At 38.1% G+C, this 18225-nt stretch overlaps 1 protein-coding gene across 1 annotated transcript; it reads left to right on the forward strand.

Moving 5' to 3' along the window:
• Positions 1 to 9105: 9105 nt before the first annotated feature.
• On the forward strand, positions 9106 to 17959 carry LOC110713479 (DNA damage-inducible protein 1-like; the record flags this gene model as incomplete). The annotated part of the gene is made up of 3 exons (XM_021891923.1): positions 9106 to 9207; positions 13611 to 13673; positions 17339 to 17959. Coding segments are annotated over exons 1-3 (786 nt in total), but the record flags the coding sequence as incomplete, so codon positions are not given.
• Between the last annotated feature and the right edge of the window lie 266 nt (positions 17960 to 18225).

The raw sequence follows: 18225 nt of genomic DNA on the forward strand, positions 1-18225 counted from the left end.
TTCCACCATGAAGTGGCATTTCTCCCAATTCAAAACAAGATTGACCTTAACACATCTTTCCAAACACTTCTCAAGGTTCACAAGGCACTCCTCAAATGAGACACCCCCCACCGAAAAGTCATCCATGAAAACCTCCATTTCCTCCTCCAACATATCCCCAAAGATACTCATCATGCACCTTTGGAATGTAGCGGGAGCATTGCATAACCCAAAGAGCATTCTTCGATAGGCAAAGGTCCCATAAGGACATGTGAAGGTAGTTTTCTCTTGATCATCGGGGTGAATGGGGATTTGGAAGAATCCCGAATATCCATCGAGGAAACAATAGAACTTGTGCCTTGTTAGTCTTTCAAGCATTTGATCAATAAATGGAAGAGGGAAATGATCCTTCTTGGTGGATGTGTTTAGACGTCTATAGTCTATACACATCCGCCAACCCGTGACCGTCCTAGTCGGAATGAGCTCACCCTTCTCATTCTCAACCACGGTCATGCCCCCCTTCTTTGGAACGACATGCACGGGGGAGACCTACCTTGAGCTAGAGATGGGGAATATGATTCTCGCATCCAATAGCTTGGTGATCTCCTTCTTAACTACTTCTCCCATTTGGGGATGTAGTTTTCTTTGTCATTCGATAGAAGGAAGGGCGCCTTCCTCAAGTGTTATATGGTGTTGGCACAAGGCGGGGATTATACCTTTAAGATCATCAATTGTGTACCCCAAAGCACCTTGGTGCTTTCTCAAAACACCACATAACGCTTGAGCTTGGCTCACGCTCAAGGATGCACTTACTATCAAGGGATAAGTGGAATGAGGGCCCAAGAACTCATACCTAAGGTGTGATGGTAGAGGTTTGAGCTCTACCATAGGCACACCATTACCTTCCTTTGATGTGGCCGCTTGCAAAGCCTCTTGGCTTGAGATTTTCAAGCACATTTTTTCATCCACTTCTTCCATGCTTCCGTTAAGCAATTCTTCATAGAATGCCACTTCCTTGCATGGTGTACCTACTTTGTCCTTGTTCAACAAAACATTCTCAAGAGCATCGTTAGAGGTGAGCAAGTGCTCATGCATGGAAGACACAACATGATCAAGTGAATCAATCATCATGCAATTTTCTATAGAAGAAGATGGATATTTCATGCTTTCATTCAAATCAAATTCAATGACCTCATCTCCTACCTTAAGGGAAATCTTTGCACTCCTCACATCAATCATAGCACCCGAGGCAGCAAGAAAGGGTCTACCTAAAATGATTGGAATAGTAGCATCTTCATCCATTTCAAGCACAATAAAATCCACCGGGAACACAAACTTCCCAACCCTCAATGGAACATCTTCTACCTTACCTTTTGGAAACTTGATTGACCTATCGGCTAATTGCAAGGTAATGTTAGAAGGTAAGAGTTCCCCTAGTTCAAGCCTTTGATAAACCGAATATGGCATTATGCTAACACTAGCTCCCAAGTCACATAAGGAATTATCAATTTGCATCTTGTTAATGGCACAAGGGATGGAGAAGTTTCCGGGGTCTTTCAATTTGGGTGGCATTTTGTTCATGATGATAGCACTACAATTTTCAGTCAAATTGATAGTTTCCACAACCTCACAAGTCCTTTTCCCACTCAATATGTCCTTGAGGTATTTGGCATAATTTGGCATTTGGTTGATCACATCGGTAAAAGGTAGAGAAAGATGAAGTTGTTTTATCATATCAATGAATCTCCCAAATTGCTCATCCAATTTGTGTCTCATGAATTTTTGTGGGTAAGGGAGCTTGGGTTTCACAATTTCTTTCTCTACTCTCACCTCTCTAGGTGTCTCAACCACAACCTCATCCAATGATGCCCTAACCCCCTCATTCTCAACCAAGGCTTTCTTAGGAATCTCCTTATCCTCACCCTTCCTAGGCAATCTCTCCTCAAGAACCTTACCGCTCCTAGTAACAATAGCATTCACGTGTTTCTTGGGATCAAGACCTTGGGAAGGTAAAGAAGAAGGGCTTGCATGATCTTTCAAAGCATTACCAAGTTGAGAAATTTGATTTTCAAGCATTTTATTGTGGGTCATCATTTCATTGAACTTCTTATCACTAACGGCCATGTATGTGTTCAACAACTTGGTTTGATTCTCAATGATTTCTTCCAAATTGGTCCTAGGTGAAGAAGGTTGGGAATAGGAATTTTCTCCTTGAGTCCTTGGAACAAATCCGGGTGGGGGACCTCTTTGAGCATTATTTTGAAAATTGCCCTTCCCTTGATTGTTCCAAGTACCCCTATTTTGATTTTGTCCATAACCTTGATTATGGTTACCACCACCTTGATTATGGTTACCACTACCTTGGTTGTGATTTCCATAACCTTGGTTTTGATTACCATAATTTTGGCTTTGATTTTGGCCACTATAACCTTGATTATTATAGCTACCACGGGAACCTTGGTTCCCTTGGTTTCTATAACCACCACCTTGATTATAGTTGTCAAAATTGCCTTGGTTTTGGTAATTCCTATTCCATTGACCTCTTTGATTAGCAAACCTTTGAGCATTATTATTTGACACATAATTCACATGCTCACTCTCATTGTTATCAAACTCATCAACACATTCATTAGGACAATTACTAGAGTCATGATCATACGATCCACATGCATCACAAAACAAACAACCCATAGGCATATTATGTGAAGAGGGAAGGGGTTGAGAGTCAGAAGGAGTACCTCTCCCTTTAAATTGGGAGGGAAGATTCGTAGCTTGGGATGAAGTAGAAGTGCTCTCCAATTTGGCTTTGATTGCGGTCATCTCCTTTCCCAAGTTTTTCATTTGGGAGGAAAGGTTGTTGATCGCGTTTAGATGGTCTACCGAGTACAATGAAGATTGCTTGCTTGAAGAGTCTCTCTCCCCATCTTGCCAATCTCTATAGTATTTCACCACGTCCTCAATGATGTCCACCACTTCTTCTTCGGTCTTGTTCATGATAGGACCCCCGGCTCCCCCCCCCCCCATCAAGGCATGACTTGCCTTGGGGACTTAAACCGCCATAGAAGATTTGGACCACTTGGTATGTTGGGATTCCGTGGTGAGGGCACTCCCTTTGATACTCTTTGTATCTCTCCCATGCTTCGTAAAGGCTTTCATTTGGCCTTTTCTTGAACCCTTGAATCAAGGCTCTTGCCTCCACCGTCTTCTTTTGAGGGTAAAAACGGGACAAGAAGGCCTTTGTAACATCATCCCATGTTCTCAAGGAATTGGGCTTCACCTCTTTATCTAACCACTCTAAGGATCTTCCTATGACAGAGAAGGGGAACAACTTGAGGCGTATGAACTCTTGAGAAACTCCGTTGACTTTGATGGTGTTGCAATATTTTTCAAATTCTTTAAGATGGTTCAACGGGCTCTCATTCTTAGCCCCACTATATTGCCTCCTCTCAATTAAGGTGATCATGGTCGGCCGAATCTCGAAATTATTTGCCGGTGTTGTAGGTGGAGCTATGCCGCTCTCAAACCTATAAGCACCGGGTATTCCTAGCTCCTTCAAGGCCACTCTCGGATTTTCTCCCATGCCTTGCTCTTCTTCAATCTCTTCTTCACTTGAAGAACTATACCCCAAGGAGAATCGATTAGTTATTCTTCTTCTTGAGAGAGTCCTCTCAATTTCCGGGTCAAAAGGCACAATGGATCGATCACGAGCTATATGCATGCAAAACTTCAAAGAAAATATTAGTAGCAAGGCTACAAGTGTAGCCTAAAGAAACAAAATCTTTTTGTATATATTTTTTCAATTAAAATGAAGTAGACTCAACAACAAAAGCTAAGCACCAATAGCATTCCCCGGCAACGGCGCCATTTTGACGAGGGGGAAAATGTATGTCGTTATCTACCCTTTCCCCAAGTCAAATAAAATTTGTAAACACCTAACCAACCTTATATGAATATAGGGCAAGTTAAGGGTCGATCCCTAGGAAATGCAATGATGAAAACTAGAGTCTAAGTCAAGCTACCTCGAAGATGGAGTTGATATTATGGTTGGCACTATGGTAAAATAAAGCAAGTCTAATCAAGTAAAACAAAGGTCTAAACACTAGGGATATGGGTTCCACATGCAAGTTCAATGATAATGCTAGTTTAGAGCTCAATCAATTAATTAAAGTATTGCAATGGACAAACAATAGTAGCAATCAAGAGAGTTCAAATGCTGTCTCCTATAGGCCAATCTAGGTGTCACTATGAAAGGCAAATCAAGAAGAATCACAAGCAAACCCAATCAATTAGAGCAACTTTCAATTCGATTGTTCATGTCATTAAGAGTTGCAATGCAATCTAGATTAATCTTATAGGTTGATCACTCCTAGTCTAATCAATCACATGCAAAACTATGTCAACCAATTTAATTGCAAGAAACCAATCAATCAAAGAGCATCAACTAACAATTTCATTAATCAAACATGCTTCCCCCTTTCCCTAGCAACTAATCTACTCACTAATCATGGTGAAATTCAAGAACAAATAACTAGAAAGTGCTTTAATCTTCATTTCTATAACAAAATCTAAGAGAAAAAAAAAAATAATTAACAATATCAAATTCAAATCCTAAGAAGAACAAGTAACAAGCAAAAATCAAATAGCAAGTAAGTAAAAGATGAAAGAAGGAAGAGATTCTCACTAATATTGATGATTGAAAATGAAGGAATCCAAACTTGATTGATCAAATGTTGAGTTACAAATCCAAAACCAAGAACTTCTCTCTAACTTTTCTCTAGATTCTCTCTCTAAAACTAAGCTAATGAAAATTATCAAAAGTCCCCTTCAAAAAGGAAATACAATTATATTTATAAGCAAAGAAGAAATTGGCAGCTCCCGCGCCCTCTCTCGATAGACCCGCGCCCGTGGAAAAATGGTACGGAACCCTCCGCGGGCTATCTGGGCCGACCCCGCGCCCGCGGCAACCGAGATCCTCGCCCGCGGCAGTGAAACCCACGCCCGCGGCTTCTCCCCTGCTCCCAAAGCCTGATCAGGGGGCCGCGGTCTCTCTGAATGGAGCGACCTCTCCATTTTACCCGCGCCCACGGAGAGCCCGCGGGGCAACCGCGGCAAGTTCCTGCCAAGTTTTGGAAATTTTGAGTAACATGGGCCCGCGCCCGCGGCCTGCTGGATGTGCCTTGGAAACCTCTCCGAGGCCTCTCCAAGCCCTCTCTAAGCCCTCTCTAGCCAAATGCTTCTTCCTTGCTTGATCATTAAAGTCCCAAATTCTCACAATACCTACACAAGTACACAAAGAAAGGAAATAAAAGGAAAAAAGAGACAAATAAAGGAAAACACGATAAAAACACGAGAATCATAAAGAAAAGAGGAAAAAGAGAAAGTAAAGGAAAATGGACCAAAAATAAGAGAAGAAAGCATGAAAAGGGGAAAGAAATAACCCTAAAAGACTACCCTATGAGTGCCATAAATGACACTCATCACCACCTTCTCTAGAATTGCCTTGATCTCACGGTTGGAAACTTCAACTTGGCCACTAGTTTGGGGATGGTAGGCTAAACCTGTCCTATGGTAGACACCATACTTTTTGAGGAGGGTGTCTAACTTCCGCTCATAAAAGTGAGATCCTCCGTCACTGATTATAGCTCTAGGCACGCCAAATCTTGGAAAGATGGTCTTCTTAAAAACTTTGTGGACCACCTTGGCATCATTAGTAGGAGTAGCAATGGCCTCAACCCACTTGGATACATAGTCGACGGCGACAAGTATATAGCAGATCCCTTTTGAAGAAGGAAACGGTCCCATGTAATCAACACCCCAAACATCAAAACTTTCTAACTTCCAAAATTCCTGTTTGAGCATGCCGCCACGAGATGTTGTCAGTCCTCTGGAAAGAGTCACAAGCCTGCACAAAAATTTTAGCATCCTTAAACATGGTAGGCCAATAGAAGCCTGACTCATTAATCTTGGCCACCGTTTTAGTGGGGCCATAATGTCCTCCATATGGTGAGAAGTGGCAACTAGTAAGCACACCGTGGACTTCCCATTCGGGAACACACCTGCAAAATAATCCATCTGCACACTCACGAAACAAAAAAGGATCATCCCAAAAATAATGTTTAACATCAGAAAGGATTTTCTTTTTCTGTTGGTAGGACAAGTCAGGAGGTAGAGTACCACCCACTAGATAATTAGCAAAGTCAGCATACCATGAGTGTTGCTCTACAACTACATATAGGTTGTCATCAGGGAAAGAATCATCTATAGGAAGAGAATCCTTACCCTCATCATACCTGATATGTGACAAGTGGTCTGCCACTACGTTCTCTGCTCCCTTTTTGTCTTTTATCTCGATATTGAAATCTTAGAGTAAAAGAACCCAACGGAGTAGCCTTGGCTTTGATTCCGCCTTAGCTATCAAGTACTTCAACGCTTCATGGTCAGTAAAAACAATGACTTTAGAACCAACAAGATATGATCTAAATTTTTCTAAAGCATATATGACAGCAAGAAAATCCTTCTCCGTTGTGGCATAGTTGACTTGGGCTTCATCCAAAGTTTTGCTTGCATAATAAATAGCATGCAAAACTTTGTCCTTTCTTTGTCCAAGCACGGCTCCTAGGAAAAAGTCACTTGCATCGCACATGATCTCGAAAGGGAGATTCAAATTAGGAGCACATATGATGGGGGCTGATATCAAAGCCTGCTTAATCCTGTTAAAATCCTCAAGACACTCGTCAGTAAAAATAAAAGGGGCATCCTTGAGTAAAAGCTGAGTCAGTGGTTTAGCAATTTTAGAAAAATCTTTGATAAAGCGATGATAAAACCCCGCATGACCCAAGAAACTTCTAACTCCCTTAACATTAACTGGGGGAGGTAATTGCTCAATCACTGAAATCTTAGCTTTATCTACTTGTATGCCCTTGTCAGATACAATGTGACCTAGAACTACTCCCTCTGTCACCATAAAGTGACATTTCTCCCAGTTTAATACCAAATTGCATTCTTCACATCGTTTTAAAATTTTAGCGAGATTTATTAGACATGAATCAAATGAAGAACCATACACGCTAAAATCATCCATAAAGACTTCCATAATAGACTCTATGAAATCGGAAAAGATGCTCATCATATAACGTTGAAAGGTAGCGGGGGCATGACATAAACCAAAGGGCATCCTACAATATGCAAAAGTACCATAAGGGCATGTAAAGGTTGTCTTTTCCTGATTTTCAAGGTGAATCGGAATTTGGAAAAATCCCGAATACCCATCCAAATAGCAAAAGAACTTATGGTTAGCTAACCTCTCAAGCATTTGATATATAAAGGGGGGGAGTGGTCCTTTTTTAGTGGCGATATTTAATCTACGATAGTCAATTCACATACGCCACCATGTTACAGTTCTATTGGGGAATTAATTCATTTTTCTCATTAGTGATCACAGTCATCCCACCTTTTTTTTGCACTACCTGTACAGGAATTACCCACTTGGAGTCAGAAATAGGATAGATAATACCTGTATCAAGTAATTTCATAACCTCTTTCTTGACTACTTCCTGCATGTTAGGATTCAATCTTCTTTGGGGTTGAATGCAGGGCTTATAGTTATCCTCTAAATGTATCGTGTGCATACAAAAATCAGGGCTAATACCCTTGCAATCATCAATACTGTACCCATTGCTTTATTATGGGTTTGAAGAACCCCTAGAAGTTGGGAAGTTTGTAGGTCATTAAGTTCAGTACTGATGATCATGAGGTATAGTTCCTGTTCATTTAGAAAAATGTATTTCAAATGAGAAGGGAGAGGTTTTATTTCAGGTTTCTTGACCTCTGCAGGTTTCGATTCCAGAACTAAATATATTACCTTCATTGTCTCCTTGGGGTCTAACTCTTTTAGGGAAAGAGATCTTTCAATATCTTGTACTTCATTACCCCAGACGCTTGCATTATCTGCAGATAAATTCCCACAAAGAATTTCCTCTAGGGGATCCCTTGCAAGAACCTGTGGCAAGCTATCATCACAAATATCGTCCATTATATCAATTATATCAATAAAACAACAATTTTCCTCTAGCATAGGTCCTTTCAAAACTTTCCCTAAATTAAAAGTAATATTATCATCACCAACAGAAAGGGTTAGTTTACCATTTTTTACATCAATAATGGCTCCTGCAATATGGAGGAAAGGCCTACCTAATATGATGGGTATTTGCGTGTCCTCGGCCATGTCTAAAACTACAAAATCAACAGGGATAAAAAATTTACCAACTCTAACAGGGACATCCTCTAAAATACCTAGAGGGTATTTTACAGAACGATCTGTCATTTGCAAAGTTATATTAGTAACTTTTAAAGCACCCATATTAAGTTTAGCACAGACTAACGATGGCATAACACTAACACTGGCACCCAAATCACACAAAGCTTTATCAATAAAAACATTCCCTATATGATAAGGGATAGAAAAACTACCAGGGTCCTTTAATTTATGAGGGGATTTATTTTGCAATAAGGCACTACATTCCTCTGTAAATGCTACAATATCTACCTCATTAAAGGCCCTTTTCCTAGTCAGAATGTCTTTCATAAATTTAGCATATGCAGGAACCTGAGTGATTAAATTAGTGAAAGGAACTGTTACCTGCAGGTTTTTCAAAAACTCTAAGAACTTACCAAATTGTTTATCAAACTTACTCTTCAATTGTCTATTTGGGAATAGTAGTTTGATAACCGGGCTCTACACGTCTCCTCCCTTTTTCCTGAGATTTACCCTGCAATGAAACATTAGAAGGGTTAGTATCTGTTTGTATCCCTGCGCGGTTAGCAGGTTTAGCGTTTGGTATAGAGGAATCTGGATCAGGAACTGATCCATCTTCCTTTGGCATAGGAGGTCCATCATAATGTGAACCACTTCTTAGAGTGATTGCATTGGCAAAATCTGTGGGATGGATAGGTTGTGATGGTAGAGCTCCCTGCTGACACGTTTGTAGGGTAGATGAAAGTTGTGCAATTTGTTATCCATGATTTTATTGTGGGCTAAAATAGAATCAATTTGCGCATCCCTACTCTCTATATGCTTTTGCATGTTAGTAAGGATTGCTCTAATTTCTGTCATGGCAGGGTCAGAAGATGATGTGGGTTTTGCTTGGCTTTTTTGGCCAGAATTTGGATGGTAATATTTCTGCTGTGGTGGAGGTTGCTGTTGTGGTTGTTGTGGAGGTGGAGGGTTTTGTACATTAGTGCTCCGGCACGAAAGATATGGATGGGTCCGGTAGCCAGGATTAAAAGAGTTGGAATATGGGTTATTTTGCCTATAGGTTTGGAAGGCATTAACTTGTTCCATGGAACTACTACAATCTTGCTCCCAATGCCCTACAATTCCACAATTTTCACAAAAAGCTTCATTGTTAGCAACAGCAGAAACATTAGCTACAGAGTTAGGAGTAGCAGTAAGATTATCTAATTTTTGACAAATAGACGTTAATTGAGCTTGCAAAAAGGATACCGAATTGACATTATGTTTTCCTTTATTTGCAAACCCTCTCGGATTCCCATATTGGGAATTGTGTATTGCAATATCTTCGATAACCTGTCCGGCATCGTCCACATTTAAATTCATGAATCTCCCACTAGCTGCATAATCTAGAACTGATCTAGATGAATTTTCAAGTCCATTGTAGAAAGCTTGGATCAATTGCCATTGTGCTAGATTGTGGTGGGGGCATTCTCTCTATAGATCCTTGAACCTCTCCCAAGCCTCATGTAGAGTTTCATCGGCCTCTTGAGTGAAGTTCTGAATAGCACTCCGTAGTACAGCTGTTCTCTCTGTAGGGTAATATTTATTATAAAAATTCAAGGCAAGAGTTTCCCAGTCAGTAATAACAAGTGCATATCTATTCAAACCATTAAACCATAATTTAGCTTTGCCACATAATGAAAAGGGAAAAAGAATCTCTCTGATTTGGTCTGCGTGAACCCGGCTTGTCTAATGGTGATACAATAGTGACACACTGTAGGGAATATTTCAAGCATTATCCAAAACTTGAACCCCACTGTGATCATACACTAAAGTACGGTGGCGTCCAAAGGGAAAGAAGATGGAGCAAAAGAGTCGCCAACAAGTTTTAGGAACTTGTAAACCGTTCACGAGGTGAAGGTTACACCCCTTAACGATCCATGAGATCGTCAACTCCAATAGGTCTGGAAACATGACTGGTAGGTTCAGGGATGAAGGTACAAATCCAACCTAAAAGAGATTGAACCTGCCCTAATAATAGGCCTCTACTTTATTCTGATCGTACTCATGTGCGCTTTCTGACTAACATGCAAACAATAGGATTAACCCTAAACCTGTTTAATCTATGTTGGTTGAATATTAATGCACAAATAAAATATTATTGGCGATCACTTGAATTATAATCAAATTAACCCTAAACAAGATTATTAATTATCTTATTAAGCGTGATTACAAGTACCAATTCCCTTTAAGCATGCATAAAAGGTGTGATCAAGCAATAAAAATAAATATATATATATATAGCAACATAATAATCAAAATTAAAATAATCATAAATCATCATCATAACAATTATAATCATAAATCATAAAAATAATTATAATAATGTTAAAGCATAATAATAGCAAGATCCTAGGCATGATACTAACAAGATTAATAACAAACCCTAGCATATCACTAAACAATAAAAATCAAAGCTATAGCCCTAACATGATACTAACAATCATAAATATTAGGAAAAACATAAAAGGCAACATACGTTTAATCATACTTGGTATTAAAGTTACCCTAGACATGATACTAGGAATTTATTGTTGTCACCCTAAACATCAAATTAAGGAAAACATCCTAACATGATACTAGGAATCAAAATAACAATCTAAGCATGATTTCTATATCATAATATCAATGTAGACAATTACAGTACTTACTTGGATGCCTCGGACCTCTTTCTAATAAAAAAATACACGCGTTAGTAACTTCAAGGAAAATAATAATAAACAAATAATTAAATTTAATAATTGAAAGAAATATTTGGGACCAAACCTTCAGAAATTAAAACCTTTCACATCTAAAGCGAAGGCAACTTCGAACTTGGCTTTCTAGTGCTAATGTATGAGGAATTATGTTTGTAAAAGGCTAGGCTTAGAAAGAGAGAGAGAATCAAGAATTATTGATGAGAGTTGGTGATTGAAAAAGGGGAGATATGACCTCTATTTATAAGAAAAAAGAGAGTCGAAAAATAAAGAAAATAATCTGAATTCGAATCGAAATAAAACTCGATGGACAGCAGTTTTTTTTGGATTTTGTTTTTATCATATCTTTTGATACAGAAGTCTAAATAAGGCATATAATATGTTAATGGAAATCTCTTAAAGATAATTTCCAACCCAATTGGAATCAGATTAAAATCTTTTGTAGATAAAAAGGTATGGCCGAAATAGTGGAACGGTGTCAGTTTTGGATAGAGTTCATATCTCATTCATATCTTTTTCATTATAACTCGGATTTAATATTATAATATATCATTGGAAAGATAATTTCAAGATCTATCCTACCATATAATTTGCATAAAGATTATGAGGCACGAAAATAAAATCTGACTGTATTTGAACATCTTTAAATTCGAATAGAATTAGGATTTAAGAAAAGAAAAGTTTTAAAAAAGGAAAGTTTTTATTTAACTCAAATTCTTTAATCTTATCTTTTCAAAAAAGGATAATTAAGATCTTTTAGAAACTAATAGAAGCTTCTAATTAATCCTAATTAGTTTAGGAATAGGATTAAACCTTTGGACCCTCCACATGATCATTGGGTCGTAGGTAAAATCCGGTTTGGGCCCAGTTTATTATTTTGGCCATAACTTCTTCATTATTCATCGGAATTGGGCTTATAATATATCGTTGGAAAGGTCTTTTCAAATCTCATCCAACTACACATTTATTGGACCCATATCATGGACCAAACTAAATTAGAATGCACGTTTTTCAAAAATAGGGTAACAAAAGAAATATTTTCAAAAACAAAAAGAAGAGATATTTTAATAAAAGCATCCTCATCACTAGACTTTTCACACTTTCTCTTTGTTCGATAATCAAATAACGTGAAAGGTATTCACCACTGGGTTTGGTTTTGGGGAGACACATTTGGTGTCTACATAGACACTACTACAAAATTGGCCAAAGAGATCTAATATAAAAGACCTGTTATCTACATAACGGGTCTCTTTGATCCAAGAGACCGCTTATTATTAACAACGGGTCTCAAACTTCATTTATTTGAGGGTAAAAATATTTGAAAGTCCAATTATCTAAGAAAACCTGTCTCTTGCGTTTTTTTTAAATTAATTATTTTTCGATAAAAATAGTTAGAGACTCATTTTTTAAGAAAACTGGTCTCTCTTTATAAAAAAAAAGAGAAAAATATTTAAAATAATTTATAGGGAGAGACCAGTTATACCACTTAACAGGTCTCCCTTATTTACAAATTAGAAAATAAATGAAACCCTACTGCTTTACCCCTCTTCATTTCCGCCTCCATCTCTCTCTCCTCCCTTCTCCTTCTTTCTCTCTCTCCTCCCTTCTTCCTCCTCGCCCTTTCTTTCCTCCCTTCTTTCTTATTTAATTACAATCATCTAACAAATTAGAGCACAATTACAATCATTTTCACCCCAATTTTAATTCCTTAATGTTTTTTTTCAATTTCAAGAACTCCGGTATGTCAAAATTTCAGGATCTACTGTCAAGGTGAGTTTGCAATTTTTTTTTCCCCGTTTTTAACTGTTGATAGATCTTCATTTTTTCGTTGTCTTTAATGAAAATCTGACTATCTTATAATTGATTATAATATTTGTTTTTGTAAAAAAAAAATTATACAATTCTTCATTAGTTATGATAATTGATTTTTCATTTAGTTTTCTTGTTAATGTTTTTGTTTTTAAACTTTTTTTTACAAATAAAAATTTATGAGATTTGAACATGATGTGTTTTTCAGTTTCAATTTGGGGGTTTTTCAAAGGATGTATTAGCTTTATTCCCTTTTTCTTTTACATTTTTTAAAACATTTTTCCCCCTTAGATCTTCTGTAGTGTTAGATCTAGTTTAGTTCATTTTTCGTTTATTTTTTTATATATATTATTGTTCGTTTTGTTCTTCTTTTATGTTAGCCAGATCTCATATGTTGATGAATTTATTTTATTTTTATTTTCAATATCATTTTTTAGTTCTAGAAATTTTTTTCGTCTTTAAAATTTATCTTTTTAGTTTATCCTGTCAATTCACTCTTTAGCTCGTTTTTTAAATTGGTTAAAATTATTTTATGAAATTTTATTTTTATTTTTTCTTTTTGTGTGTTTAATCGCCATTTAACCAAATTTTTAGTTTACATCCTGTATTTCATCAGTTATGAATTTTTCTTTTCAATTTTTAGATCTTTGTTTTGTTTCATATGTTTTTTTTTTACTTTTTTGGTTAAGTTTTCGTATTGATCTTTGTTTTGATTTTTTTTTTTGAAAACAATTATTATTATTTTTTTAATTATGTTGGTTTAATTTTTCTGATTTATTTTATTAGATACTAATTTTTGTCTGGTTTTACTTTGTATATATTTGTGGTTACAGGTAAAAGATTTCTACAAGTTATCATCTAGAAGATCTTTGGAACTAGAAGTTATCATTTACAACGTTTTGTTTTTTTATTTTATTTTTGTGTATTGGATTTTCAATTACTGTATATTTGTATCATGTTTGTAATCTTTGAGGTATATGACATTCAAGAATTAATTTGTACTCTATATTTAATAATATAAAAAATTTAAATGAGTTATATTGAAGAATTGTGATTATAAATTTATAATTTTAAAATTCGTATCAAATAAGCAATATTGTTTTTATTTTAAATGATATCCGAGAGACCTGTTAAGTTTAATAACCTGATATACGTGTTTTATACAATGGTTTTCCCCGGTTTTACTTAGTAATTTTATATGGTTTTGAGCTCTACGGAGCCATTTCTTGCTAACAATCTCTTCTTTAGTGTATTCGATTGTTTTAGTAAGCTTTTCAGGAATATGAAGCGTTTCTAGGCAATTGGACGTGTTTTTAGTAGATTCGGAAGAGTTGATAGCCAAGAACTGCAATTTATGTGGAGTGCCCGACCGGGCATGGCTTGCCCGGGCAGACCGGGCAATGAAGAGTTCACAGGAAGAAGCCCAATTCTGAACGGTGCAACGCGCGCCCGATCGGGCAGGCTTCGCCCGGTCAGACCGGGCGATGAAGAAGTCAAGTTATGAAGATGCAATTCTGGAAACGTGTTACGCGCGCCCGACCGGGCGAGGCTCGCCCGGTCTGACCGGGCAAAGAAGGAAAACTGTCGTATTTTACGCAGCTTTCCTCCGCCCGATCGGGCGAGGTTTGCCCGGTCTGACCGGGCGATGTTCAAGATTGCGCGATTTCAGCTATTTCCGAATTTCTATCTTTTGAGGGTATAAATACCCTTTTGTAATTAACTTTTAAAGTGAGTTTTTCATTAGTTTTTCTCCTTAAGCCCTAGAAAACTCTCAAGAACCCTAGTTTTATTTCCTTTAAGCAATTTCAATCTTTTAATCCCAGATTAATCAATTGTTCATCAACAATTTGAGTTCTTTCAATTGGAGTAATTGGTATTTATCTTACTTCACTCTTTTCTGATATTCACTGTTCTCTAAATATGTTTTCTTTACTGTTTCTTGTTTTTGAACTTGATTTTGATTTTATTATGATGTGTGAGTAGTTTCCTTAATCCGGGATCTTGCTAAGCCCGATTATGATTGATGTATAAAGTAGATCTTTAAATTCCCCAATAATAATCCCAATTGACATGCTTAATTGATTGTGTTTATGCCAATACTAGATTAGGAATAATTAGTATTGTTATCATCCCTTTGTTCTTATTGCAACGGAAGTTGGGTATTAACGGGATTAGGTTATTCCAATTAAGGGTTTGAAGATCATCACGGAAGTAGATGATTGAATAATTAGGAATCTAGGCATGGTGTTTAATGTCCCTTATTCGCTTGATTCCACGGAAGTAGGCTTGATAGTTAATTTGGGAAGCCATTGATAACTTGGAAGAGACCTTTGGTATTATTATTAGGGATTGCTTTTCTTCTTGTCAATTGATTTATATATTGGGGGTAGATTTATTAGTTTATCAATCATAATCGTGGTAATGCTTGATCTTGGATGCTTTAGTTTATTGATTAATATTTCCTCTAGTTAATTGTGTTATTTAATATATTAGTTGATTATTATCATCCATTATTGATTGGTGACGTGCTTAGTGATTAATTGAGTCTGATTAATTGAATGAACCATAGTCTCTTGGGATTCGATCCTTACTTGCCCTACTACACAGTTAGAAGGAATAGTTAGGTTATTTTTGTTAGGTACGCGATAAGCCTATCAAATTTTGGCGCCGTTGCCGGGGACTAACGGTTTCATATTGATTTTCCGTGATTCGTTTTTACTAAGCGTTGTTTGTTGCTTCGGCTATTGCCTCCTGTGTTTTTGATGTTCTTTGCCTAGTTCTTTGTTGTATGCAAACACGTCGCTCAGGGTCAGACGACTTAGTGCCTCTCGATTCAGAAATTGAAGCGACTGCAAGAAGACGAAGAAGTAGAAGAAGAGCAGGTAACAGAAATATGGAAGACCAAGCAACAAAGTCTCTTTTGGAGTACGGTATCCCTGACACAACAACCGGACTCCTTTCTAGCATTGTTAGACCACCTATCACCGCTCAGAATTTTGAATTGAAACCGCAGTTTATTCAATTCATATCCAATGATTCATTTGCTGGCACACCTCTTGATTGCCCAGTGAATCATATAGATGGTTTCTTGGAAAAGTGTGACACTATGAAGCTGAATGGTGTTACAGATGATGCTCTTAGACTTCGCCTTTTTCCATTCTCATTACGGGATAGGGCGAAGGAATGGTTAAGAGATGAGGGTTCTGGTTCCTTTGATACATGGGATAAACTAGTAAAAGCTTTTCTGGTCAAGTTCTTGGGACAAGAAAAGACTGCAAGATTAAGGAACGAGCTATCCACTTTCAGGCAATCAGATGAAGAATCCTTATATGACGCATGGAGGAGATTCAAGAGATTACAGAGACAGTGCCCTCATCATGGCATACCTGAATGGATGTTAATCCAAACCTTTTATAACGGTCTAACCCATGAATTCCGGATCTATATCGACGCCGCATCTGGAGGCTCCCTTTTAACTAAAAATCCAACCGAAGCAAAGGAGCTGGTTGAGAAGATGTCAGCCAATGACAACTATCACCCAGGCGGCCGAAATAGTGTCAAGAAAGGAGGTAAATTAGATGTTGATGCTCTAACTCTTTTAACTAGTTCTGTGCAGGCACTTTCAAGCAAGTTCGATAGATTACAAACTGGATCTTCTAATAATGTGCTAGAAACTTGTCAAATGTGTAATACTCAAGGTCACATCGCACCTAATTGCCCACGAAATTCGAATGAGGTATCAATTGAGGAAGCCAATGCCTTCTACAATTCCAACCCTAAAAGACCATACGATCCCCATTCTAATACTTATAATGAAGGTTGGAAGAATCACCCAAATTTCTCATACAAAAACACCCAGGCTCAGCAAAATCCACCTCCGCCCCCACCTCGAAACAACAATTATAATCCACCTGGTTTTCAACCAAGACCACCCCTAGTACAACAACCCATGCAACCTATGCAACCACTCCCTCAAAAATCCAATCTCGAACTAATGATGGAGAACTTCATCAACACCACAAATAATTCCATCCAACAGTTACAAGCCCAGAATAAGCTCATGGAAAATCAAATAAGCCAACTTGCTCATCAAGTCGGCCAATCTTCAAAAACACCAGGTACGTTTCCTGGCCAAACAGAGCAACCACAAAAGGGGCACATGAATGCTGTAATTTTAAGGAGTGGAAAACAGTTGGAAGACCTTCCCGTAAGGGAACCATCAACGATAGATATTGAGGGAATGAGTGAAAAACAGGGGATTTTGCAAAATTCTTCTTCGCCCGGTCAGACCGGGCAATGTCCGCCCGATCGGGCGCGAGAAGCAGTCGACGAAAAACAGGGGACTGTGCGAATTTCTTCTTCGCCCGGTCAGACCGGGCAAGGTCCGCCCGATCGGGCGCAAGAAGAAATTCCAGACAAACAGAAGAACATAAGCAGCTCTTCTTCGCCCGGTCAGACCGGGCAATCACTGCCCGACCGGGCGGGAGATCCAGACAGCCTAATTCCAAGGAATGATGTTCAAGAAAAGCCACGGGAACCGATCCCACCTCTCGCCCCATACATGCCAAGAGTCCCTTTCCCACAGAGGTTAGCCCAGGCTAAGTTAGAGAAAAAGTACGGTAAATTTCTAGACATCCTTAAGAAACTTCACATTAATATACCGTTCTTGGATGCAATTTCTGAAATGCCTTCTTATGCAAAGTTTTTGAAAGACATGCTATCTAACAAGAAGAAGCTTGCAGAGAATGCTACTGTTTCTCTAACTGCAGAATGTAGTGCCATTCTGCAAAACACTCTTCCTAAGAAACTAGGTGATCCAGGCAGCTATTCAATCCCAGTGAAGCTCGGAGATATAGAGATCAATAGAGCGCTATGCGATCTTGGTGCAAGTGTAAGCCTTATGCCGCTCTCCATCTGCGAAAAGCTTCAAATGGGTGAGCTAAAGCCTACAAGGATATCTCTGCAACTTGCAGACAGGTCAGTTAAATTTCCCCTCGGTATACTTGAAGATGTTCCATTGCGAGTTGGTAAATTCTTTATTCCATGTGATTTTGTTGTTATGGAAATGGAAGAAGATGCCCATGTCCCTATTATTCTTGGTAGACCATTCTTAGCTACTGCAGGTGCAATTATTGACATGAAGAATGGGAAAATAACATTTGAAGTAGGGGATGAGAAAATGGAGTATTCATTACTGAATGCTATGGGAAATCCGTCTATGGGTGAGACTATTTGTCAAGTGGATGTCCTCGATGATCTACAACAAGAACAACTTCCCCTGATCAAAAAGGAAGATGCTCTTGAAACGGTGTTGATAGGGAGTATCCATGATGAAGATTGGGAAGTAAGGGAGTACACGAGGCTACTAGAAGACGCAAAAGCTAATCCAATCATCGCTCCAGTCAAGGAAGTCCTTAGTACATCGAGTGTTGGGGAGAGTTCGACGCC

This window comes from Chenopodium quinoa, unplaced genomic scaffold (genome assembly GCF_001683475.1).
Source record: "Chenopodium quinoa cultivar QQ74 unplaced genomic scaffold, ASM168347v1, whole genome shotgun sequence".
NCBI lineage: Eukaryota > Viridiplantae > Streptophyta > Magnoliopsida > Caryophyllales > Amaranthaceae > Chenopodium > Chenopodium quinoa.